The sequence below is a fragment of the Tachysurus vachellii genome, chromosome 3, assembly GCF_030014155.1.
Source record: "Tachysurus vachellii isolate PV-2020 chromosome 3, HZAU_Pvac_v1, whole genome shotgun sequence".
NCBI classification, from domain to species: domain Eukaryota; kingdom Metazoa; phylum Chordata; class Actinopteri; order Siluriformes; family Bagridae; genus Tachysurus; species Tachysurus vachellii.
The window spans coordinates 5,254,422-5,282,180 of NC_083462.1; the positions used below are offsets into that span (position 1 = coordinate 5,254,422).

Genomic DNA, 27,759 nt, shown 5'->3' on the forward strand with positions numbered 1-27,759 from the left:
ATCAAAACAAACCCATAAAATATGAGTGTATAATATCACCATGGTGATCTCAATTCTCAACTTCTTAGAGATGAATAGAAGTTATTTTTGATAACAAAACAAGGTGTTTGATTTCCATTATGAAGTATTGAGATAGAAACTCTACAGATTCAGATGTTTGTTCATCCAAGGAAAGGTGTAGAAGACAGAAGTGAGAGCAGCTCTGCTGTATGAGTTAGAGACAGAAGCAGTGAGGGAAAGACATGAGCCAGAGATGGAGGAAGCAGAGATGAGGATGTTGAGGTTCTCTTTAGAAGTGACGAGGATGGACAGGATTAGGAACGAGCACATCAGAGGGACAGCTCAGGTTGGCTGTTTTCGGGACAAGGTCAGAGAGACTAGATTGAGATGGTTTGGACATGTACAGAGGAGGGAGATGGTTATAAAGAGTAGAGGATGATGAAGATAGAGTTAGGTGGAAACAAATGATTTGCTGTGGCCCCTAACGGGAAAAGCCAAAACTTGTAGAAGAAGAGCGAATATTTAATTCCCTGTGAGTAACCCCCCCCAAAAGAAAAAAAAAAAAAAAAAAAAAAAGGCAAAAGAGTCATTGTTCTCAGTCCAGTTTTTAGGCTTTGTGAGTGAGGGGGCTGGAAGTCCAGCAGTGTTTCAGGGTAAGAGTGCGTGTAGGACACGACAGTCTCGCAGTGCACTACAACCTTCCTCATCAGAACAGAGCACTTCAGAGCGTCGAGGATGAATAAAAAGAAAAAGATCTCACTGTTGGAGGTGTGGCTCAGGAATCGCACCGCTAATCCAAAGAGAGCAGAAAAACTGAAACTATGGCCGCGACAAATGTAAGTGAGAAAAACTTTTTTTAGCCGTCGGAGTGTTGTTTAACGATTTATTGAAACAAAGATAAGCTTGATTATGTTCACATCCCAGGAGTTATATTCCTCTTATAACGTAACAATTCTTCATTGAGTGCTTCAATAATTTATTTATTTATTTATTTATTAAAGAATTACCTTTATTTTTTTATCATTTACTTTTGTGGAACATCAAGAAGTTTATGAAAAAGGTTTTCCTTCATCAGTATTTATTATTTTCTTCGCTCTGAAAGTTAATATCAAACTTAAAAAAAAAAAAAAAAAAAAAAAAAAAAAATAATAATAATAATAATAATAATAATAATAATAATAATAATAATAAATATATATATATACACACACACACACACACACACACACACTCACCAGTTTAACTCAACACTTTATTTGGTACACCTTACTAGTTCCGGTGTGGTCTTCTGCTGCTGTATCCCATCCGCCTCAAGGTTTGACGTGTAGTGTGTTCAGAGATGCTCTTCTACACACCTCGGTTGTAACGAATGGTTATTTGAGTTACTGTTGCCTTTCTATCAGCTCAAACCAGTCTGGCCATTCTCCTCTGACCTCTGGCATCAACAAGGCATTTGCACCCACAGAACTGCAGCTCACTGGATATTTTCTCTTTTTCAGACCATTCTCTGTAAAGCCTAGAGATGGTTGTGTGTGAAAATCCCAGTCAATCAGCAGTTTCTGAAATACTCAGACCAGCCCGTCTGACACCAACAACCATGCCACGTTCAAAGTCACTTAAATCACCTTTCTTCCCCATTCTGACGCTCGGTTTGAACTGCAGCAGATCGTCTTGACCATGTCTACATGCCTAAATGCATTGAGTTGCTGCCATGTGATTGGCTGATTAGAAATTTGCGTTAACAAGCAGTTGGACAGGTGTACCTAATAAAGTGTCATTTATAAATATTTGGGTGTTTGGATCAGCAATTTCATTTTGATCTACTAAATAACTGAAGGACACTAAAGTTATATTTCAGTAGTGAAATGAGGTTTATTGGATTAACAGAAAATGTACAATATGCATCAAAACAAAATTAGACAGGTGCATAAATTTGGGCACCCTTGCCATTTTGTTGATTTGAATACCTGTAACTATTTAGCACTGATTAATTGGAACACACAATTGGTTTGGTGGCTCATTAAGCCTTGAACTTCATAGACAGGTGCATCCAATCATGAGAAAAGGTATTTAAGGTGGCCAATAGCAAGTTGTTCTCTTTCACTCTCCTCTGAAGAGTGGCAACCTCTATGTTTCGCTCCCTCTCCTCTTCTCTTCTCTCCTCTCCTCTCCTCTATGTTTCTCTCTTCTCCTTTTCTCTCCTCTCCTCTACATTCCTCTCCTCTCCTCTCCTCTTCTGTCTAGTATCCCTCACTTGCTCACCTTTGGTCTCTCCTCTCTGGGCAGGGCGTTACTGAGAGACCCCGAGCTGGTTTCATCTCTCGTCCAGCAGAATGTGAAGATGGCCTGTTTGCTCCCCCACGCAGGCACCAATGTGTTACGCCGCTTCACTCCAGAGTCGCTGGCTGAGTGCGAGCGACTTAAAGCAGAGGAAGATGCTGAAAATGCAAACAGGAAAGCCCAGAACATTGAGATCCCTGAGGAGGAATTGCCCAAACCCTCCAAAGACCTGGAAGCTGGAAAACCCTTACCATTTATTTATGGAGATCCTCCACCTGAGCTCCTGAACATCCCTCTGGAAGAACTCGATCCCTACTACAAATCCAAGAAAGTCAGTCCTGCCTCCTCTCTGTGCACCATGATATCACACTCAGTCATATGTTTAGAGTTATTTTCAGGCCTTTGAGTGTTTTTCTGAAATCACGGTCAAAGTTTAAACTCTAGACAAACATGGAGCGGGAGATGAAACGGCAGTTTATTTTAATGCTCTTTCTAATGTCATCGTTTCTATAGTAACAGTCAACACAGAGAAACGTATACGTTGGATGTTCCTCATAAAATAATTCTTGCTTTATCTTGCAGTTTTTGCAAAAAAAACAAACAATCAGATCCCATCCCATCCAAAGTGCACACACACAGTGAACACACACACCCAATCAGAACTAAAGCTGCAGATTTCTGGTTTCTCTGTGACATGCTGCATGTTTTCGTCTTATTAACATCATCATCATTGAAAAGAAGCAACGGAACGATTGTGTATAGCTGGACAGGAAGTAACGTCTTTAACCACAAACGCGCCTGAGTGTAAAAAGAGACATGCACCACTACAGAACACACTGTTATAGAGAATCAGTCAGCTTTTTTACTACCACACCAGGATACCAGTAAACACACAGCTATGGTCTGGTGAATGTCTGGTGAAGACATTTTGTGTAGCTGATTGTCTTCATTTTATTTGATTAATGTATTTTTGTGTCTTTACAGACTTTCATTGTGATCAGCAAAGGGAATACAATCAACAGGTTCAATGTTGAGTCAGCATGTTACCTCCTCAGCCCCTTTAACCCCATCCGCAGATTCTCCATCCGAGTCCTCATTCACTCATATCCTTGATTTGCACAAATGTGATCGGATCCTTGATAAATGTCTGTTGTTTGATCTCTTATCAGACTTCCATGAGTTCAGTACTAAAAAATAAAAGCCTTATTTCATTGTTTTTCAAACCATTTATGAACAAACACACACACACCTATGCACACACACGCACATACCTACACACACGTACCTACTGTACACACATACACATGCACACACATACATACACACACACATACAGTACCTATACACATGCACACACATAGACACACACACACATATCTACACACACCTACGCACACATGCACACACACACACATACCTACACACATACACATGCACACACACACATAGACACACACGCGCACACACTCACACACATACACACACACACACACACACACAGACACACATACCTACACACATAATGTACACACGCACACACATACATACACACACACATATACACACACACTCACTGCTCCTTAACTGTTCAGTAAATTGTTCAGCATGTTCATCATGGTAACCATCCTGTCCAACTGCGTGTTCATGACCATGAGCGACCCACCTGAGTGGAGCAAAACTATGGAGTGAGTCTGAACCTCTATTGAATACACAACCATCTCCATCTAAAATACATCCATGGTGTATCTCACAGCTCAGTTATCTTCTCACACTCCAGCGTGTTTCCCACATTCTCAGTTCGTGTGTGTGTTGTGTGTCAGGTACGTGTTCACAGGGATCTACACCTTCGAGGCTCTGATTAAAGTCTTATCCAGAGGGTTCTGTATCGGAGACTTCACATTCCTTCGAGATCCGTGGAACTGGCTGGATTTCATGGTGATCAGCATGGCGTGAGTAGAAGATGTGCAAAAATCTAAATATATTTAATTTATATTTATTTTTCACTTCAGTTACACTTAGAAAAAGGACTACTCTACTTTCTTTCTTTCTTTTTTTCCTCTTTTTATAGTTTATTTCTTCTTATTTTCCTTTCTCTCATTCTCCTTCTTTTTTATTTTTCAGTTTTTCCCGATCATATTTTTTTTCCACATTCTCTTACTTACCAACATTTGTTTCTGTCCTTTTTTCTTTCTGTTATATTTCTTGAAACCATATCTCCCTATTCACTATTTGATCATTTGTCTCTCTGTCCTTACCTGCCCCTGCAGATAGTGTTATTATTAATGTGGACAGTGTGTGTAAACACTCCGTAATTACATTCAGTGAGATGTTAGAGAGCTGAGCTGAGCTACAGTCTGAAGCCCACGCTGATGTTCTCAGCAGTCTTGTGAAAACATCACCGTGGCTGTGCTGAATGAGTCTGTATTTCTGGATGCTGTGTGTCTGCAGGTACATCACTGAGTTTGTGGACTTGGGAAACGTCTCAGCTCTGAGGACCTTCCGTGTGCTTCGAGCCCTGAAAACAATCACTGTAATTCCTGGTGCGTCCTTAACCGCATTCCACATCATATCACATAAGCCTTTAAGGAGTCAGAGAGAGAGAGAGAGAGAGAGAGAGAGAGAGAGAGAGAGAGAGAGAGTTTACAAGAGATGGGTATATGCAAATACAGTTTACACTTACTGTGTGTGTGTATTGGAGGTCTGAAAACCATTGTTGGTGCACTGATTCAGTCTGTGAAGAAGCTGGGAGACGTCATGATCCTGACCATCTTCTGTCTGGCCGTTTTCGCTCTCATTGGCCTGCAGCTGTTCATGGGAATTCTGCGCAACAAATGCGTCCTGTGGCCTCCACCGAGCTTCGTCAACAACACAGACACAAACAGCACTTTCGACTGGGAACAATTCATCAACGATCCTGGTAACTGGAGCATAGATCTGAAGCCAGATTAGTATCAAATGATATGATGTTAATGGTGAAGGTTTAGCAGGAGTCTGTTTGTCATGCTGCTCTTCTGTACGCTGACAGGGACTTCTCTGTTTTGTTTTGTTTTGTTTTGCAGAGTATTTCTACTTCCTGCCTGGTAGCCTGGACCCACTTCTTTGTGGAAACAATTCAGACTCTGGGTATGTTGGTCAGACAAGGAGTTTCCTCTTCACTAGTTATGATATGATCTTTATTTTGGAGAAGGGACAATTATAGAAACAAATGTGTGGTGCTCCCGCCTCCGCCTTGTGTGTGTGTAGTTTGCATGTTCTCCCCGTGCCTCTGGGGTTTCCTCCGGGTACTCCGGTTTCCTCCCCGGGTCAAGGACATGCATGGTAGGTTGATTGGCATCTCTGGAAAATTGTCCGTAGTGTGTGAGTGTGTGTGAGTGTGAGTGCATCAATAGAAGAAGAAAATGTCTCAGGATAATAATTTATTCCTTTTATTATTACATTGAAGTAAATTATATTAATATATTGGTTATTTTTTACATGTCCACTTTCTAACCTTCTAATAAAAGATGAATTAATTTATCATCCTTGTGGTTATTTCGTTCGATTTCCGCCTCCGCCTTGTGTGTGTGGAGTTTGCATGTTCTCCCCGTGCCTCCGGGGTTTCCTCCGGGTACTCCGGTTTCCTCACCCGGTCCAAAGACATGCATGGTAGGTTGATTGGCATCTCTGGAAAATTGTCCGTAGTGTGTGAGTGAATGAGAGTGTGTGTGTGCCCTGCGATGGGTTGGCACTCCGTCCAGGGTGTATCCTGACTTGATACCCGATGATGCCTGAGATGCCTGAGGCTCCCCGTTACCCGAGGTAGTTCAGATAAGCGGTACAAAATGAATGAATGAATGAATGTGTGGTGCTGTGCTGAGGGAAAACACATCATTAAACACATTTAAGCTGTAAATCTTGTCATGACACTTGGAGTTAAAAAAAAATAAGTTTAGACACATTAATTGGGCTCTCATTATTTTTTTCCCTTTTAATACAAAATGTCTATCTATCCATCTGATCTTTTTGTATAACTCAGCTGTACTGTGATATTGACAGAGTGTGTCCCGAGGGCTATGTGTGTATGAAAACAGGAAGGAATCCGAATTACGGTTACACCAGCTACGACAACTTCGGCTGGGCCTTCCTCGCCCTCTTCCGCCTCATGACAGAAGACTACTGGGAAAATTTGTTCCAGCTGGTTTGTACATCCACATTTTCCACGAGTCTCGCATGCTGTTACACATCCATTATTCTTTCACCTTTCTTTATGCTTGCTTTGTCATGCTTCACTAACGGAGCTGTGTAGTGATAAAGTAAGTACCGAAACATGTTTATATTTAACTCACCACTCTCGCTATGGAGCACAGACAGAGAGAATTACGCTTAAAGGCAGGGTCACTGATTTTTGAGAAATGCTTCAGAAAACTGAGTCGGGCCAAAAATAATTAACAAAAATCAAAACAAAAATCAAAACAAACGTGTAGCCAATGAGCAGAAAGGGGCAGTTCTTGCCAATATGTGCGGAGAGAGTGTTCAGTGTGCATGTGTGACATTAGCAGAAAGCGGTTTTAACATTGACATGGAGGATAAAAACAAAGAAAGAAAGCGAAGAAAGACTTACGATAAGGTAAGAAGTAGGACGTGTTAATATAGGATCAGCTTTCCAGCGCTGGAGAGAACTGAAGGAGCAGGAAGTTGGCCACATATTCACAGATTGCAGTTTCTCGAGTCAATAACTCCTGAGCTAAACGCTGTTACTACACAAATAACACCTCTTTTATATCGTAGTAATGTAGAGGCGCAGCTACAACCTCGTTTTGCTAGTAACAGCGTTTAGCTCAGGAGTTATTGACTCGGGAAACTCCAATCTGTGAATCTGTGCCAACTTTACTTAAGATGCCGAGGCGCTTTTTTCCTTCTCGATAGGTGAGTAACGTTGGTTTTGCTTTGTTACACAGAACTAATATATGCCGTCCTTTGCATGATTATGCTTGTGTGTCGTTTTTGCTTGTTTGTTTATCTGCAATCGTATTGTTCTTCCCTTCAGCTATGATAAAGACACGTTTCTTTCCATTATTTGCCTGGGTTATGTATGTATTTGTGGGCGGAACTATCAATACAGGGGTGGGACCCATTTGGGTTAGGGGCGTGTTTGTTTTGGTGATTTCAAATGTCGACATTGGCTTTCAAAAATCTGAGACCCCACCTTTAAGGAAATATATAATTACATTTTGTGTGTGGTTATATGAGTAATGTGTTCGGACAAGTCCATGCTAACAATGGAAATAATGTGGATATAAATACATTAAAAAAATCATTAAAGGTGAATTAAAATAAATGAAATCGTACAATGAAGTCAGTACATCTGTAATATGTTTTTTTTTTTTTTTTTTTTTTAAAAAGAGGGAATCATTTTAGAGAACTGCAGAATAAACATTTTCTCATGTTGTCTCTTGTTTCAGACGCTCCGGTCAGCAGGGAAGACCTACATGATCTTCTTCGTGGTCATCTTTTTAGGCTCCTTTTATCTGATCAATCTGATTTTGGCTGTGGTGGCAATGGCGTATGCGGAGCAGAACGAAGCCACTAGAGCTGAAGCTAAAGAGAAAGAAGAAGAGTATAACATGATCATGGAGCAGCTCAAAATGCAATCTGAGGCAAGCATGCTCTCTCATAATGTTGTTCATTTCATTCCTATTTAGCATGGCTAATAGCATAGCCTTCTCAGGGGCAGCTCACCTCTGAGACTTTGTTTCTGGCTTGTCATTTTCCTACAATTTTCTAAATTTTGTTCTGGATGCTGCTTTAGAAAATACATGCAAAATTTGGAACATGAAAACAATTTGCAATAAAAAATTTGCATAAAATAGTAATCTATTAGTTTTATTTGTCCGACCAGCAAAAAAAAGCGATGATGAAAGAAAGCATGACTTCGCTCTCGAGCAATAAGAAAGAAGAGTATGATGAAAATCATGAAGAGGTAACACACAAACACCAACAAATTCTCTGTACTTTTATTACATAAGACCTGAACTGAAATTCAGTATTAAATTCTGACCTGTACTGAATTCTGATTACTTGTGATGAAGTGTTAATGAATTTCTTGTATACAGTAAGTTCTCTGTTAGGAGATGTTCAACTGGTATTTAATGCAAGGAGTCTCTAGTGTTACTTTATTTAAGAATAAAATGTAATCCATGGTGAATTACTGTTTTTTATATATATATATAATAAAACATTTTTCATGCCATACTTTAAATCTTGCCAAAACATTACAGTCCAATTAGACACTAATTTTATTTCCATTCTGCCATGTCTTTAAAGTGTATTGAGGTGAAAAAATCAAATGGATCCAAAGGAAGCATGGATTTACTAGAAATACCTGGCCAGCAAAACAGGAAAGCCAGTGTTATAAGCGCTGCAAGCCATACACTAGAAGGTAAATTCTTTAGTTTGTTTATGAGTAATGAAATGTGATTCAACAGATTTGATGAACAAAAACAGTTTACATATTTGTGGGGTAAAAAAACGTAAAAAGTTTCACTGGATGCTGGTATTGTTTGCATTAAAATAATAATAATAATCATGATAATAATATCCTATAAATTTCTTCTTTTTTTTTTTTTTTTGAGAATTGGAAGAGCTAGAAAGGCCATGCCCACCTTGCTGGTACAAGTTTGCAGACATTTTTCTAAAGTGGAATTGCTGTGTACCATGGATCAAATTCAAAAAATGGGTGCACTTCATTGTGATGGATCCTTTTGTGGACCTGGGCATCACTATCTGCATCGTATTAAACACAGTCTTCTTGGCCATGGAGCATTATCCAATGACTGATGACTTCGAACATGTCTTATCTGTTGGGAATTTGGTAAGGTGATAGGCACAAACCAGACACCGGCATCTTCTAAATGGCCCTCAAATATAACCACTTTAGTTATGAGTACTTATTTCTAGGTGTTCACAGGCATCTTCGCTGCGGAGATGGTCCTCAAACTCATAGCGCTGGACCCATACTACTACTTCCAGGTTGGCTGGAATATATTTGACAGCATCATCGTGACCATGAGTCTTGTGGAACTCGGACTGGCTAACGTAGAAGGGCTCTCTGTGCTCCGGTCCTTCCGAATTGTAAGTAATTGTTTATCCACTTAACAGAAACTGTATATAAACAGATGCAGAGAATTACACGTTATCAATTGTTGCTAATAAGGTTGTACATAAGTCGTCTTGATGCAATGGCCTGCTCTGATAGCATACTGAATATTACAGTTAAGATGATGGAAGCCTTATTGCTTCTCGTATCCAAACATCTGAGATTTCACACTCATTACACTAGTCCCTCTACACTTGGAAGCAAGAATGAAGAATTTGACCTACAATCGGCGGACGTTTTAGTTGGACATGACCGATTGGAGCACAAGAAACCTATTGGAGGACTTCACACCCTTGTTTTGGTAAATAGCTGACCTCACACTATCTGATTCTTCTCATAGTTCATAGGATGCAAATTTTATAATATGTATATTTCATATTTATTGGCAAATTCAGTTCATCAATGAACAAGCAAACATATGGGAAGAATCATATAGTGTGGTGTTGGCATTTCTGTAGACAAATTGGAGAGTTTTTGCACTTTGCACTTTTATTATGATTATGCGTGAAGCAATAGGCCCAAGCTACTGTATTCTGTGAGTATATGACTACTCAACAGCTTGCCATACTTGGCCTGTCAATGTGTTGGAATGTGCACTTAGTGCTTGTGTGCTTTTGATCAAGAGCCTGGGTCAGTGTGAGGGCCTGAGACAGAAAAGGGACAGAATCGACATGTGAGACCAGCACTGAGGGGTGATGCAGGGACAAGATCTACATGAGAGACTGGTATTGAGGCAGAATGGGTGTTGCGGGGATGGGATCTATAACAGAGACTGGTATTGAGGCAGAATGGGTGATGCAGGGAAAGGATCTATAACAGAGACTGGTATCGAGGCAGAATGGGTGTTGCAGGGACAGGATCTATAACAGAGACTGGTATTGAGGCAGAATGGGTGATGCAGGGAAAGGATCTATAACAGAGACTGGTATTGAGGCAGAATGGGTGTTGTAGGGACGGGATCTATAACAGAGACTGGTATTGAGGCAGAATGGGTGATGCAGGGACGGGTTCGATAACAGAGACTGGTATTGAGGCAGAATGGGTGATGCAGGGACAGGATCTACCCGAGAGACTGGTATTGAGGCAGAATGGGTGATGCAGGGACAGGATCTATAACAGAGACTGGTATTGAGGCAGAATGGGTGATGCAGGGACAGGATCTATAACAGAGACTGGTATTGAGGCAGAATGGGTGATGCAGGGACAGGATCTATAACAGAGACTGGTATTGAGGCAGAATGGGTGATGCAGGGACAGGATCTATAATAGAGACTGGTATTGAGGCAGAATCTGTGACAGGGACAGGATCTATAACAAAGACTGGTATTGAGGCAGAATCTGTGACAGGGACAGGATCTATAACAGAGACTGGTATTGAGGCAGAATGGGTGATGCAGGGACAGGATCTATAATAGAGACTGGTATTGAGGCAGAATCTGTGACAGGGACAGGATCTATAACAAAGACTGGTATTGAGGCAGAATCTGTGACAGGGACAGGATTGGTCCGAATGATTGAGGCATTGAAGTGTTCAGTGTGCATGTATGACATTAGCAGAAAGCGGTTTTAACATTGACATGGAGGATAAAAACAAAGAAAGAAAGCGAAGAAAGGCTTACGATAAGGCAAGAAGTAGGACCTGTGTTAATATAGGATCAGCTTTCCAGCGCTGGAGAGAACTGAAGGAGCGGGAGTTTCACGAGTCAATAACTCCTGAGATAAATGCTGTTACTACACAAATAACACTTCTTTTCTATCGTAGTAATGTAGAGAGGCAGCTACAACCGCATTTTGTGTAGTAACAGCGTTTAGCTCAGGAGTTATTGACTCGGGGGGGCACGGTGGCTTAGTGGTTAGCACGTTTGCCTCACACCTCCAGGGTCGGGGTTCGATTCCCACCTCCACCTTGTGTGTGTGGAGTTTGCATGTTCTCCTCGTGCCTAGGGGGTTTTCCTCCGGGTACTCCGGTTTCCTCCCCCGGTCCAAAGACATGCATGGTAGGTTGATTGGCATCTCTGGAAAATTGTCCGGAGTGTGTGAGTGCGTTAGTGAATGAGAGTGTGTGTGTGCCCTGTGATGGGTTGGCACTCCGTCCAGGGTGTATCCTGCCTTGATGCCCGATGACGCCTGAGATAGGCACAGGCTCCCCGTGACCCGAGGTAGTTCGGATAAGCGGTAGAAGATGAATGAATGAATGAATGAATGAATGTTATTGACTTGGGAAACTCCAATCTGTGAATATGAGGCCAACTTTACTTAAGACGCCAAGGCGCTTTTTTCCTTCTCGATAGGTGAGTAACGTTGGTTTTGCTTTGTTACACATAACTAATATATGTCGTCCTTTGCATGATTATGCTTGTGTGTCATTTTTGCTTGTTTGTTTATCTGCAATCGTATTGTTCTTCCTTTCAGCTATGATAAACACATTTCTTTCCATTAGTTGCCTGGGTTACGTATTTATGTGTGGGCGGAGCTATCAATACAGGGGTGGGACCCATTTGGGTTAGGGATGTGTTTGTTTTGGTGATTTCAAATGTCAACATTGGTTTTCAAAAATCGGAGACCCCACCTTTAACTAGCAACTGCTTAACTTTTTATTTAGTATTCAAACATTGCAGTCTGAAAGTTTGTTAGCATTGCTTGTCAGCTCACTAAATTGTGTCCCATCTGACCACAAACTGGTATTTCTTGCTGGTTTATTTAAAGCTAACTATTATATAACCATGTTGTGATTAATATTCAATATAGATGCGTGTCTTCAAGTTGACAAAGACAGGGCCCACCCTAAACATGCTGATTAAGATTATTGGTAACTCTGTGGGTGCCCTGGGGAACCTGACGCTCGTCCTGGGTATCATCGTCTTCATCTTTGCTGTGGTGGGCATGCAGCTGTTTGGGAAGAGCTACAGGGACTGCGTTTGTAAAATCGCTGCAGACTGTGAGCTGCCACGCTGGCACATGACAGACTTCTTCCATTCATTCCTAATTGTGTTTCGGATACTCTGTGGCGAGTGGATTGAAACCATGTGGGACTGCATGGAGGTGGCAAGCCAGCCCATGTGCATTACCGTCTTCATGATGGTCATGGTGATTGGAAACCTGGTGGTGAGTATCACCTCAGTCAGGTAATCACAACGGGGTCTGTCTGTTTTGTTGTTTTGGTTTTCAAGGTTTCTCTATTGGGCGTTCGTGAGCTCAGATTGGTCTATGATTGGTCCAGCATTAACAGAGTTATTACACATACAGATCATTTTTAAGGTAGAGTTTTTTACCTGGATTTACCTGAATCACTAACTACATGAGGAATCTTTTAATATAAACCAAATGAATTTGTTTCACATTCCTTTAAGCATACTACTAAGTGAAATAGCAAAGAAACATTACTTCACAACATTCAACATCTACTGAGGCCCGTACACTAATTGTGTCATCCATTACCATGAAAGTTCAAAAACACTGGACAGGTCTCTCTGAGATAATTAACTTGTGACGTGCCACTTTAAACTCTCCTGCAAGTCTGATATCCCTAAGCATGCTGTAGTGGATGTTATCCGTTGTTCTTGTGGAGACAGATCTGTCATAGACGTTACATTCATCATGTGATCCTCTCACTAGAAGTTAATAATACATAGGGCTTATTTACTTTGAGTATCAACCAACCATTTACTATAAATGTAAGCAAGCATATTTCCGTTTCAGCTATTCATAGAGTCGAGAGGAAACAGCTCGTCCAGTGAGCTAGTGAAACTAGCAAAAGGAGTTTTTGTCTGAGATATTTTGATTGGGGATGTGAAAATTGGGATTTCGGGTAATAGGTAGTATTTTTAACAAAAAGAAGTGAAAAAATGCAGTGTAATTTATGAATTGTCCCAATTTCTGAAACTGCAAATTCAGCTAAGTTAACTTTAAAAGCAGGAACCATCTTGTTACTAACTCAACAGTTAATAATTCACTTAACAAATTATACAGTAGCAGATCATTTAGTTCAATATAGATTTTTCTTTTATAGAACTATTACACGTTTTTCTTACGACAATAAGAGAACTGTTTCAGACTGTTTTCTGAGATAAAAGAAAATTGATACGCATGGCTTTTGTTTCTTGCAGGTCCTGAATCTTTTCCTGGCGTTGCTGCTTAGCTCCTTCAGTGGAGATAATTTGTCATCATCAGACGACGATGGTGAAATGAACAACCTTCAGATTGCCATATCAAGAATCACCAGGGGCATCGACTGGGTCAAGGCCTTCGTTATCACACACATAAGGCATTTGTTGGGGCTGAAACCGAAGGAAGAGGATAAGAAAGGAAATGATTTGGTCCTAAACCACATGGACACTGGTGAGTCAGGGGATGAGACCAAGGAGGAGCTGAAACTGGAGCTTGATGGTGCTCTTAGAATGGCTGTTGTTCCAATTGCAAAGGGAGAGTCTGATGTTGAAAGCCCGTATGAAGATGATAGCACTTTTGAAGATGAAGAAAAGGTCAATGAAAAAAAGGAAGTGAGTTCACACATTCAACATAACAGAAAAGAACTGACCTATTGTTAACAGAAATATTGATTTGATAGTTATTTCTAATCTAGATTCATGAATATTCTGGTTTGTAAAAAAAAAAAAAAAAAAAGCCATCACTAAAATGTAAATAATTTGTATATTAATCTTTTTTTGAGCTATATGAGAGCTGTTGCACTATGATAGGATTTAATTATTGCCCAATTGCCTTCCAAGTTGCCTTCCTGCCACACACTGTCTTAAATTGCGGAAATACAGCAATTTTAAATTAACATCTCCTTACAACGGGGGTGTGGTGGCTTAGCGGTAAGCCTGTGTTACTTAAACCTAGGGGGTTTCTCCACTGGGTACTTTGTATTCCTCCCCGAATACAAAGACATTGTCCATGGAAATGTGTTCCTGACATGGGTTGCCACACCATCCAGCATATCCCCTGCGTTGTGCCCAAGTCTAGGCTCTCTGCGACACTGTGTAGGATAATCTCTACAGAAAATGGGTAGAAGGATGAAAGGATGGACCATCATACAGGAAACTTGGTCTTGCTTAATTATCACCATGATATTAGAACACATTCAACATCCACCATAAATGTCCAGGTATATCAGTCATTACTATACATCATTCATATAGTAAAATAACATATCAGCATGAGCGCCTTACTATAATCCTATGATTTATGTTAGATGAAAGATATAGAAATTAAGACTGGACTGTCTGACCAATCACAGGTCAATAACTCTGTGGTGGATAGGAAAACAAACATGAGTACTTTTACACATGAAAACCTCATTTATATCGACACAGAGGATATCTGTGGATATCATGGGCAATATGTGGTTGTACAGAGGTAAAACATAGACACTGAGTGGTTTTATGGGTGCACTGGATGTCAGGTGTCACAGTGATGGAGCGTGGGAAACAGCACTAGCGCAGCATGATTAGTTAACCTGTTTGACAACCACCTGACCTCTTGGGTTCCTCTTTCACTCTTTCTTCCAACCGAGAATTTCCCTTTGCATAAGATAGCCGTGTATCCAAAAAAAACTTGTCTGTTCGTGCATTTTAGTAGTAGAACAGTAAAGCTAAGCAGTGCCGCTTGAGGTCAGACATTTTGTTAAACATTTGTTTCAATGAGGCGCATAAGCCCTGACTCATTAGGCAACTGTTTGTTGGTATGTTTGCAAACCGGGTTGAATTACGTGGCTCAAATAACATACTCTCGCTTGTCTAAATGCTTGGCATTACTCTGGCAGCCATGTTTCTCCTCAGGGAAGCTGATACATAGCAGAAGTGGAGGCAGTGGTGCTAAGCAATCAGCTCTACTTCACTAGAATTTAACAAGGCCAAAGCTAGAACCAGATAAGATCAAACCTTATGCTATGTTGTCGAAATTTCTACAATGAAATGTACTACAAAATGTTTAATTCAGAAATTATCCAGAAAAAAATAAAAAGCTGGAAATATGCTAATGGATAAACAGTATGGAACTGTGCTTTATCAGCCAGATCTGTTTACTCCTTAAGCTTCAGTTACATGTGGCTACGTCAGTGAAAGAGGAATAGCGTCCAAATCTGAGCGATGGATTTATGCAGCACACTTATCATTCACAGTGTCTTCTTCATACTGCTAAATATAACTCCTTTTGAACTGTGCCTGTAAAGTCAGTCAGATATATTCTTGTACAAGATGTCCTGAGCAATCTGGCTAAGAAATCTAAACAGAAATAGTACAGCAAAACACAGTGACTCTCAAAAATAAATGCAAGACAATTATCTGTTTCGGTAGTTTAGCATGTAGCATGTCATATGTCAGAATCAGAATCAGAATCAGAAAGGTCTTTATTGCCAAGTATGTTTCCACATACGAGGAATTTTTCCTAGTACAGGAGCTCCACAGTGTAAACATGTAGCAATGGTAAGACATGAACATATAAATAATAGACAGTTGTATGTGCAAATTGTAATATAAGTGTGCAAATTAAAGTAGAGATGTGCAAATTCAAATGTAGATGTGCAAAATAAAATATAAATGCGTACTTGCAGACAATGTAAGAATAGGTATTGTTCTGTGTATGTTAGGTGTCCATCAGATGTATGTTAAGTGTTCATCAGATGTATTGCCTGAGGGAAGAAACTGTTCCTATATCTGGTCGTTTTGGTACACAGGGCTCTGTAGCGTCGGCCAGATGGCAACAGTTCAAATAGTAAGTGTGCTGGATGTGAGGGGTCCAGAGTGATTTTCTTTGCCCTTTTGCTCACTCTGGAGAAGTACAGGTCTTGGAGTGTAGGGAGAGTTGTGCCAATGATTCGCTCAGCAGTCCGAACTACCCTCTGTAGTCTCCTGAGGTCGGATTGGGTGGCTGAGCACTGTCACTGAGAAATGATCAAACAGTCACTGAAGTGCAGAGGATGGATTCAATTATTGCAGTGTAGAACTGTTTCAGCAGATCCTGTGGCAGGTTGAACTTCTTCAGCTGGCGAAGGAAGTACAACCTCTGCTGAGCCTTTTTCACAATGGAGTCAATGTGAATGTCCCACTTCAGGTCCTGGGAGATTGTGGTTCCCAGGAATCTGAATGACTCCACTGCTGTCACAATGCTGTCCATGATGGTGAGTGGGGGGAGAGCAGGGGGTTTCTCCTGAAGTCCACGATCATCTCCACTGTCTTGAGCGTGTTCAGCTCCAGGTTGTTAAGGCTGCACCAGACAGCCAGCCGTTCCACCTCCAGTCTGTAAGCAGACTCGTCACCGTCCTGGATGAGGCCGATCAGTGTGGTGTCGTCTGCGAACTTCAGGAGCTTGACAGAGGGGTCCTGAGAGGTGCAGTCATTCGTGTACAGAGAGAAGAGCAGTGGGGAGAGAACACAGCCCTGCGGGGCGCCAGTGCTGATGGTGCGGGTGCTGGATTTGAGTTTCCCCAGTCGCACTAGCTGCTGCCTGTCTGTGAGAAAGCTGGTGATCCACTGACAGACAGAGGAGGGCACGGAGAGCTGGGATAACTTGGGCTGAAGGAGTGATGGGATGATGGTGTTGAAAGCAGAGCTGAAGTCCACAAACAGGATCCTCGCATAAGTCCCTGGTCTGTCCAGATGCTGCAGAACATAATGCAGTCCCATATTGACTGCATCATTCACAGACCTGTTTGCCCTGTAGGCAAACTGCAGAGGGTCCAGTAAGGGTCCAGTAATGTCCTTCAGATAAGCCAGAACCAGTCTTTCAAATGATTTCATGACCACAGATGTTAGGGCCACAGGTCTGTAGTCATTTAGTCCGGTAATTTTGGGTTTCTTTGGGACGGGGATGATGGTGGAGCTTTTGAAGCATGAGGGTACTTCACACAGCTCCAGTGATGTGTTGAATATCCGAGTAAAGATGGGGGCCAGTTGATCAGCACAGGTTTTCAGACAGGCTGGTGAAACACTGTCTGGGCCTGGTGCCTTTCTCCTTTTGTTCTTCTTAAAGACCTGACACACCTCATCTTCGCTGACCTGAATTTTAGGTGTGTTGGAGTCGGGGTTTACAGGAGGTGAAAATTGGGCTTTTTCAAACCTACAGTAGAACTCGTTCAGGTCGTCTGCCAGTTGTTGATTCACCACAGTGCTGGGGGATGGTGTCGTGTAGTTGGTGATGGCTTTCAGACCTTTCCACACTGAAGCTGAGTCGTTAGAGGCAAACTGAGCCCGTAGCTTTTCAGAATAGTTTCTCTTTGCTACTCTGATCTCCCTTTCTAGTGTGTATTTGGCCTGTTTGTACAAGACCCTATCCCCATTCTTGTGAGCATCCACTTTGGCCTGACGGAGCTGGCTGAGTTTTGCAGTGAACCATGGTTTATCGTTGTTGTAGGTTAAGTGAGTCCTGGTAGGAATACACAAATCCTCACAGAAACTAATATATGACGTTACAGTCTCTGTGAGCTCATCCAGGTCGGTGGCAGCATCTTCAAAAACAGTCCAATCAGTGAGCGAGAAACAAGCTTGTAAATCCTGCTCTGCTTCCTTGGTCCATCTTTTTACAGTCCTTAATACAGGTTTAGCTGTTTTCAGTTTCTGCCTGTAGGTCGGTATGAGATGAACTAAGCAGTGTTCATTGTTAATGAAATCAATATGTTCATTGTTAATGGAATCTTCTCCATATTTTGCACATCTGAAGATGTTCTGATGGGTCTATCTTTTATTTTTTGCTTCTTCCGGACAGCCTAAAAATGCAGATGACTCGTCCAGCTGCAGCACTGTGGACAAACCTCCAGAGGTGGAAGAAGCAGATTCAGAGGATGAACCAGATCCCATTACTCCAGCTGATTGCTTCACAGACAGTGAGACTCACTAAGTGCTGTTCTCTCTAAATAGAAAGCAGGTTACCTCAGATTCAACACTAGAATAAAATAAATCAATTTACTGAGGGCAGAGTGGTAAAATATGGAATAAGTAGCTTTAATTCAGATTCTGGTTTCTGTTTACCAGCTGCTCAGTCTACACTGGATTCTTCAGCATAGAGCTAAAGTACTGTTTCCTAAAATAAAGATGTGTAATGGAATCTGAGTGAGAACTTCATTTTCTCATAAAATTGTAATTAATATTTTGATTGTATACCTGTACCTCCCGCACCCTGCACCAAAGACTGCATTAGACGATGCCCATGCCTGGATTTGGACATCACCAAGGGCAGAGGAAAGGTATGGTGGAACATCCGTAAGACCTGTTATGCCATTGTGGAGCACAACTACTTTGAGACCTTCATCATCTTCATGATTCTCCTCAGCAGTGGTGCCTTGGTGAGCTGGAGGAAAAAGACAAAAAGTTTTTTTTTTCTTTACAGTTGGTACAGTACATCATTGAAGACTGAAGTCATGTTTTCTTCTTCCCCAATAAGGCATTTGAAGATATTTACATTGAGCAGCGACGAGTGATTAAAATCATTCTTGAATACGCAGATCAGGTCTTCACCTACATATTTGTCATCGAGATGCTTCTGAAATGGGCTGCATATGGTTTCAAGATCTATTTCACCAACGCTTGGTGCTGGCTGGACTTCCTCATTGTTGACGTATGTCTTTATGTTTATCATATCAAAGTGAAACCATAAATGAAGGATTGACTAGACATGAATGTTGTAGATGAGAGAAAAATGTTAATTTTCTTACAGCAGTTCATCCTTCATATGTTTTCCAATGGGGTGTGTTGGTTTCCCAAGTATCATACTATTAAAATAAATATTTTGGTTCTGCTCAGTAGCACAGATAGCAACAACAATGGGACATGAGTGGGATAGGAATCGAATAGAATTAACATTATGAGAAAAAAGAAAAGGCCATGCATGCCCTGGCATATTTAGCCACTACTGCAATTAGCCTTTATGTTATTTCTTTCTAATCTTTGCAATTTTCCATCAAATCGCTCTCAGAAATGAAGGCACCCATTGTTTCCTAACTTGACACTGGAGAGACACTGTAGTAACAAAGGCACATGAGTTACTTTAGCATGTATCTTTGGGGCTTTTTACACCCGGTCACTTCATGTGTTTTCTCTGATCCGATATCTATCTGATTTGTTAAAACTGTTCCATTTACATTAGGCCACATAAATGCGGCTCGGCGAATCGGATATCGATCCGCTCTTTCTACTCCCGCCCAAAATGCCAATATATTTTACCTCATTTCCGGGTTAATTGAAATGGAACACGCTTTGGTGTATGCGGTTGCTACAAAAAACAGTATTTACTGTTTGCTGCATTTTCGCTGGCGGCACCAGTGCATTTTAAGACCCAACGAGACACCTGGGTGAAAGATCGGAGCCAGTACTGGTGGGAAAACATTTGTTACTGGCATGATGCACGACTCGCGAGTCACCTGCGAGTGACATCCTTCTGTTTGGGAGGAGTATAGCGCTGACGTATGTGGCTTGAACAACCACATTCATTTACACCTGTCCAGTTTCATCTGAAACGCGTCCCAGACCACCTCCTGAAGTGGTTTGTACCATCGGATTTATATCCGTCTCCAAAAGGTTTCGGAGGGCATTTAGACCTGGTCTTTTTACCATCGGATAGCTATCTGATCACAGAAAACACATGACGTGACCAGGTGTAAAAAGCCCATAAGCCAATTGCAAAAGTGTATCGTTAATGTAGTCACTGAATATGAGACATATAACACACTGACCTAAGCAAAAGTACTTCCAGTGTAGTAATAATTTATTCAAATCAAACTTATTTAACTTTAAACTTGAATAAAAGCAATAAGAGACAAGATTTGTAGCTTCAGTGTCAGCATTTTGGTAATGATTCCTATTCCTTATGAAATTGTAAAATCATCACACAGGTCTCCCTGATCAGCTTGACAGCTAACATTCTGGGTTACTCTGAGCTTGGACCCATCAAATCCCTGAGGACATTGAGAGCTCTAAGGCCACTTCGCGCCTTGTCCAGATTTGAGGGAATGAGGGCAAGTACATTATTTCTCCTTTGACATGGTGTAGATTGTATTTTCAGACTGATCAAAGTTTGAAATTTAATTACATGCAGATAGATTTTATTTTACTGTATGCTGGTGTAGCTAACAAGATGCTCTGACACCAATGCGAGGAAGAAAATACTCTCTGACATGACTGGAAAATGATCTGAAAAGTCATCAGTAGACAGGATTGACAGTTCTGAATTCTTGTGAACATCCTCAGGTGGTTGTGAACGCCCTGGTTGGAGCAATTCCCTCCATATTTAACGTGATGCTGGTGTGTTTGTCCTTCTGGCTGATCTTCAGCATAATGGGTGTGAACCTGTTTGCTGGAAAATTCCACTATTGCTTTAACACCACCTCTGAAGAGTATTTCACACTTGAAGTGGTGAACAACAAAAGCGATTGCATGGAGCTGATGCTTAGTTCTGACGACGTGAGATGGATGAACACCAAGATCAACTTCGATAACGTGGGCATGGGCTACCTCTCCCTGCTTCAAGTGGTTAGTGTTCATGGATGACTGGATGGCTAGATGGATGGATGGATGGCTTGATAGATGGATGTGGGTATGGATGGATGGATGGCTTGCTGGCTGGATTGATGGATGGATAGGTGGATGTATGGATGTATGGATGGATGGATGGATGGATAAATAATGGATAGATGGATGAATGTTATTATGGATAGCTGGATGAATGGAGGGTGGTATGAATGGATGGATGGATGGATAGATCAATGGATGTGGGTATGGGAGGCAGGATAGGGGTATGGCTGGATGGATAGTTGGATGGATGGATGGATGGATAAATAATGGATAGATGACTGAATGTTATTATGGATAGCTGGATGAATGGAGGGTGGTATGAATGGATGGATGGATCAGTGGATAATGGTATGGCTGGATGGATGGATGGATGTGGGAATGGGTTGCTGGATAGGTGGATGGATGGATGGATAGATGGATGGATGTGGGGATGAAAGGATGCATGGCTATGGGTAAGAGATACTAATTGCTTGTATTGTTTTGGTTCACAGGCAACATTTAAAGGTTGGTTGGAGATCATGTATGCTGCAGTGGATTCTCGGCTGGTAAGCATCACTCTTCAGAGGTATAAACTCTACTCAGGTGTCCTGTTTTTAGTCTCAATGCCAGCTTTTAGTATACATTTTGGTATGATTTTGTTTGGAAACACAGATAAAGGAGAATGATGCAATTATATCAAGATGCAGAAAAAAATAGAGGATATAGAAGTAAACTGAAACATTTCTGATTTGTTCTTGTTACAGTAAATAGAGTTAGTAACATGAAAAATTGGTCTTCAGATGAAATACTTTTTATTCTGAAAATTGTGTGATAATGTGTGCTTTCTGGGTGGGATTTGGTCCTCTATGGTCAAACAAGCTAATTTTGAAGTGTTGGTTTGAGCGAGTTTTGGAGATAAACTTAATACTTTGTTCAAGATTTGTGTCAATATCAACACATTTTAACTCTTTAACTAGACGGAAGATCAGCCAGATTATGAGGCTAACCTCTACATGTACCTGTACTTTGTGATTTTCATCATCTTTGGCTCCTTTTTTACCCTCAATTTGTTCATCGGTGTCATCATTGATAACTTCAACCAACAGAAATCAAAGATAAGTATCATTAACACAAACCAGTCTGAAATTGTTTACTGGACAAAATTCCTTTTTTCAGGTGGAATAGATAAATAAGTTGTACTGAAATCACATGGGTTTAATCATGTGGGTTTCTTCAGGGAATAAGGAACAAAACAATTTGAGAGTGTGCTGTTAGAAGATAACAATCAACAGCAGAGTGGTGTGATGAAGAAGAAGCCTTTATTATTGTCACACATGCATTACAGGACACTGGAAGTCTTTTCTTCACATATTCCACATTGGAAGGTTGGGTTCCCAGAGGGTTAAGGGCCTTGCTCAGGAGCCCAATTAGCTGAGCCTTTTGATCAACAGCCCAGCCTTAACCATTTGAGCCACCTTAACCCTGAAATGGAGTTACTGCTGCTGTTATGTGGAATGTTTGCAAAAACAAGTTCATCACTTCCTGTACATTATAAACTCCTCCATTCTGAAGACCTTCCAGCTGTGGAGCTCACTGACACTGGAGACTCCTTCCATCATTAATCAACAATATAATATAATATAATATAATATAATATAATATAATATAATATAATATAATATAATATAATATAATATAAAAAAGAAAACATAATTAAATAAACATTTATAAATTTTTTGTTGTAAACACATTTTAATCCTTTTTTTCTTAAATAACTGTAATATTATGTGGCTCGTGGCTGTGACTATTATTATTATTAAATTAAAATCCCCAATTGGTATCCATAAGTAACACATAATCTGTGAGAAATATTTTATTTTAATATATTTTTTGGGGCATTTAAAACATGAAGAATAATCGTTTTCCTGTGTTACCTTACTTAGGAGGACAAGACCTCTTCATGACAGAGGAGCAGAAGAAATACTATAACGCTATGAAGAAACTTGGCTCAAAGAAGCCACAGAAACCCATCCCACGCCCTCAAGTAGGTTGGGGTACTCAGTGTAACAGAGAAATTAATAATTAATTAACTACCGATAAATTTGAGTTGGAAATGATCGTTATTTGACATGAAATCTCGTAAGGGCTTCTTACTGGTCTCGCTAAACCCCACTTTTTCCCCTGGGGTAGAAGACATTTCACATGTGTAATTCAGAAGCGAGGTTATGAAGCACATCTTTTTCCTCAGGGTTACGAAACACGAAAATACTTTAAATAACGAGACGCAATAAGCGATCACATGCTAGATATATCCAATCAGGGTTGTTGATGCATGAATATGCAAATAAAAAGTTCACATCAGGGTTGAAGAGCAAGATTATGAAGAGCCAGGATTCAGTGTTACCTTAATTACCTTAACCTGGGGTGTACTCGGTCCCAGGGGAACTATTTCATGTCTAAAAATCCCTTAATTTTATCATTTCCTCATGCTGAAGACTTTTTCCTCACATCTGATGTCTGATTTCCTGCAGAACTGTTTGCAAGGCTTCGTCTTCGACATTGTCACTAAACAGTTCTTCGACATCCTGATCATGGGCCTGATCTGTCTGAACATGGTCACCATGATGGTGGAGACGGATGACCAGAGCGCAGAGGTTGAAGAGATCCTGTACATAATCAACTTTGTCTTTATCGTTGTCTTCACTGGAGAGTGCGTGCTCAAGCTCATTGCACTACGACAGTATTTCTTTCACGTTGGATGGAATATTTTCGATTTTATCGTAGTCATACTTTCAATTGTGGGTAAGTAGCTGGTGTTGGAAAGAAAATCATGCTAATATTAGCTTTCCTAGACTCATTTACTCAGATTTACTGAGATGCTAATTCACTGACCAATCAGATTAAATACAGTGAATCTGGGAAAAAACTTATTATTTACATAAAGGGCAATATTTATTGAAATTTCAACACAAAAGGAAATTATTTTGTTTCCAAATAGCGAAAACAAACCAACACAAATTTGACACCTGAAGCTATGTTGTGTTAATTTGCACATATTTATGTTATTGTGTATTTGTATTTTGCACTATTAAGTAGAAACGCCTCAATCCACATATTGTCCTTAAACAGAGAGCTTAAAATTTTCCCTCGTATTTTATACACATTCAAGCCTTTATTAAATCAGAGCCATAAATATTGTTTGCATTTCAATATATAACTATATTAAGCCCCTGATCTGTTTTTAAAAACTTGTTTTCAGGCTTAGTCCTAGCTGATATCATCGAGAAGTATTTTGTGTCACCTACGCTTTTCCGTGTCATCCGACTTGCCAGAATCGGCCGCGTTCTGCGACTTATCCGGGGTGCTAAAGGTATCCGAACACTGCTGTTTGCTCTGATGATGTCACTCCCTGCTCTCTTCAACATCGGACTCCTCCTCCTTTTGATCATGTTCATCTTCTCCATCTTTGGCATGTCCAACTTCGCATATGTGAAAAAAGATGCCGGCATTAACGACATGTTCAATTTTGAGACCTTTGGGAACAGTTTCATGTGTATGTTCATGATCACGACGTCTGCTGGCTGGGACGGACTACTGTCCCCGATCCTAGACAGCAAACCTCCAGACTGTGACCCGGACGTTGAGAATCCTGGCACGGATGTGAAGGGAAACTGTGGGAACGCCGCTGTGGGAATAGTCTTCTTTTGCAGCTACATCGTGATGTCGTTCCTAGTGGTGGTGAACATGTATATTGTCATCATTCTGGAGAACTTCAACGTGGCAACGGAGGAGAGCAGTGAGCCTTTATGCAAGGAAGACTTCGAGATGTTCTACGAGACCTGGGAGAAGTTTGATCCGGACGCTTCGCAATTCATTGAATACAGCGTGCTGTCCGATTTCTTCGACACACTGAAAGATCCACTAAAGATCCCCAAGCCCAACACGGTCAAGCTGATCGCTATGGACCTGCCGATGGTCCCCGGGGACAGGATCCACTGTCTGGACATCCTGCTGGCTCTCACTGCCGAGGTACTGGGTGAGTCTGGGGAAATGGACATGCTCAAGTCGAGTATGGAGGAGAAATTCATGGCAAATAACCCGTCTAAAGTGTCGTACGAGCCCATATCCAGCACTCTCCGAAGGAAGCAGGAGGAAGTGGCCGCTATCGTCATCCAGAGAGCCTTCCGCAAATACAAACTCAAGCATCCTCACAAACTGGGAGCCCATAGCTTTAGACAAAAGATTGACAAGCCTCCGAGTGTAGCTCTGCAGAACGAGGTGGTCTTACACTCCGCCCCTTTCACTATCCCTGATACGGACTACGTCGACAACTTGAAGGAGTCCATCGTGTAGCAAGATCTTACTGGTTTTTCTGGATACAACTTCATCAATGTGACATTGTTGTCACTTCCACTGCTTGTTCGACTCTTCCAAAGTTATCACGTCCCGGATACGAAGGACATGTGAGCGTGACATGTTTTATAGGTCACTATAAAGAAGTAAAGAACTAAAATCTGTGAAGAAGCCAGTGGCGTGAAATCTTTAAAAAAATAAAATAAAATTGCATTAAAGATGTTAGTCAGGCTCTAAGCACAGTTTCCTAATCCTGGAAAAAAAATAGAACAAAGTACAAATGTAGCATGGGACTTTTAGATACTTTTGATACAAGACCGAAGAAATTGTTAGCTTACATGGTGCAGCTTGAGAAGGACTTTTTCTTGTCAAAATTCAATATAAAACAAAGAAAACATGCTGTTTCGATTTCTCTATCACCGATAACCCAAATCTGACATCAGATAAATCAAATGTACTCAAATGTTGAAGCCATTTGTCTGAATATAATGCAAAGGACTTCAATCCTTTCTTATTTTAGTGTGATCAGTTAGCCATGCGTTTCAATAGCCATGCATTTAAGTCATCAACCTCATCTGCTCAACTCCTCATACCACATGATGACCACCTACAGCACGAGGGAACAGGAAAGGGAACAAAGCTTCAGCCTGAACTATAACAACATACACTTGGACATAGCTTAGTTAATACTTTATTTAACAGAATCAAGTCAGACAGTTATCATGTGCAGTATAAATGGCAGAGTTAGCCTTTCTTTGTGAGGGACATATTACATATTTCTTTTTCCTGTTTCCATTTAAAAAAAGATCTCCTCCATTTTATGCTGAATTTTTCTCAAACACAATTTTCTGGCTAGTCTATGACGAGTTTCTGGTTAAACAAGAGTTTCTATAACAAGTTTAAATCTAGTTTCTGGTTGGTTTCTGGCTATTTTCTTACTCGTTTACGGGTAGTTTGTTTGAACACAGCAAAGACGATTCAGGCTTTTAAAAAAGGTATCCACATATTACGCAAATACTTAAAATCAGAGCTTGAAATGAAAAAGAGTTTTAAAAACTAAGATGACATTGTTCCTGACCCTCATGATGACTTGATCCCTTGTGTCTCGTTTTACATGCTTGAGCAAAGCAGAAGTAATAAGACGTGGAGGAAGTTGAGCTGAAAACAGTATTTGAACGCATCTCTTATTTGGACACACTAGCACCCTAGCAATTTCACACAACAAACCTAGAGTTTGGATGATTTCGACTTATTTTCTTGGCTGGAGGCGTGAAAGCCTTTGCAGCATTAGGTGTAAACAATAGTTTATCAACCAATATCAATACAGCTGCATATTATTAATATACTAGTTTAATTGTACGAGTCCAGACAGATACACTTAAGGTCTTAAATGCTTTTTAATGTCAAATGTAAAATTTGTACTAATTTGCACGAGCCAGCTTGAATGAAAAGTTAGTGACGCTAGTTACAATGTGAATGCCGTATTAAATTAAACAACTAAGAAGCTATGAAGCTAAGAAGCTAGCTTTTCATTTCAGAATGGATTTCTATGATGTGTTATTGTAACATTTGCTTTACTGACTTTGTGCTTTAGATTTACTGTTTAATTACAGATTAATCACCGTTATCCCTACAGACCAAACAAAAAGACTCACCAAACGTACAGCAGTGTTATTAACTGTTATAGATTAAGGTTTTGGCCATTTCCAATTACATTACATTTAGTTTAATCGAATCAGATATTAGATTAGATTATTGGGTTTATTGTCCCATTTTTCAGCTCATGGAATAGTAAACATTTCTTAATTCACTCGGAGTTGTTCCTCTGTTAGCTTTTTGATTAATATTTACAACTAAAGGAATTTGGAGTACTTTTGATGGGCAGTGTATATGTAAAGATTTACTTTATCTTTAATCCTTCAGTCATGTTGTGTTTTCAATGATTGCATTTAAAGTCTCTCATTTAAAGTAGCTTTATACTCCGTCACAATGATTCATTTATGCTAATAAATACACGTTTAGCAAGATTAATAATAATAATCATAATAATAATAATTCTACAAACATAACATAACCTACTCAATGGTACATAAAGTTCATGTCACTGAAATAACTTTTTTTTTAGATTCAATATAACAGGATTCTTATATGATTGTTCTTTTATATCCTGAATTGTCTTATTCTACTTATTCAGAGGTCATTTTAACCCAATGAGAATTTATATTATTAATATTATATTATTTTAAAAAATAACAAAAATAATGTGAACTTTTTTTTTCTTTTAATTTCATTTTTAATGATTAATTTTTAACATTTGTTTTCTACTTTTTTGATTTTCTCAGTTAAAACCACCTGATATCTGGTTCACATGCACTGATTCTCTGTACCGTCTCTACAACAGGCCACTTTTATTAACCTGACAGAACTGCACCTGCTTCTCTGTCACTGTATAATTTATGTATAAAATGTTTTTTTTGAGGATAACAATTAATAAACTGGAAAATCTTT

The 27,759-nt window shown here is 40.3% G+C and overlaps 1 protein-coding gene across 2 annotated transcripts; it reads left to right on the forward strand.

Moving 5' to 3' along the window:
* The first annotated feature begins 651 nt into the window (after window positions 1-651).
* LOC132842667 (sodium channel protein type 4 subunit alpha B-like) lies at window positions 652-27,759 on the forward strand. Of its 2 annotated transcripts, XM_060865464.1 has the most exons (26): window positions 652-836; window positions 2,287-2,611; window positions 3,265-3,383; window positions 3,876-3,965; window positions 4,101-4,229; window positions 4,729-4,820; window positions 4,979-5,197; window positions 5,340-5,403; window positions 6,316-6,457; window positions 7,722-7,916; window positions 8,159-8,239; window positions 8,584-8,698; window positions 8,892-9,130; window positions 9,217-9,390; window positions 12,164-12,520; window positions 13,522-13,914; window positions 18,119-18,236; window positions 18,541-18,695; window positions 18,794-18,967; window positions 20,241-20,363; window positions 20,596-20,877; window positions 21,411-21,464; window positions 21,876-22,017; window positions 22,842-22,942; window positions 23,430-23,700; window positions 24,158-27,759. In XM_060865464.1, the coding sequence occupies exons 1-26, from the start codon at window positions 736-738 to the stop codon at window positions 25,249-25,251; spliced, it is 5,349 nt and encodes a 1,782-aa protein (XP_060721447.1). In that variant the 5' UTR covers window positions 652-735; the 3' UTR covers window positions 25,252-27,759. The 2 variants fall into 2 exon arrangements, with proteins under 2 accessions (XP_060721447.1, XP_060721448.1); XM_060865465.1 differs by lacking the exons at window positions 652-836; window positions 2,287-2,611; window positions 3,265-3,383; window positions 3,876-3,965; window positions 4,101-4,229 and having other exon boundaries at window positions 4,754-4,820; window positions 5,011-5,197.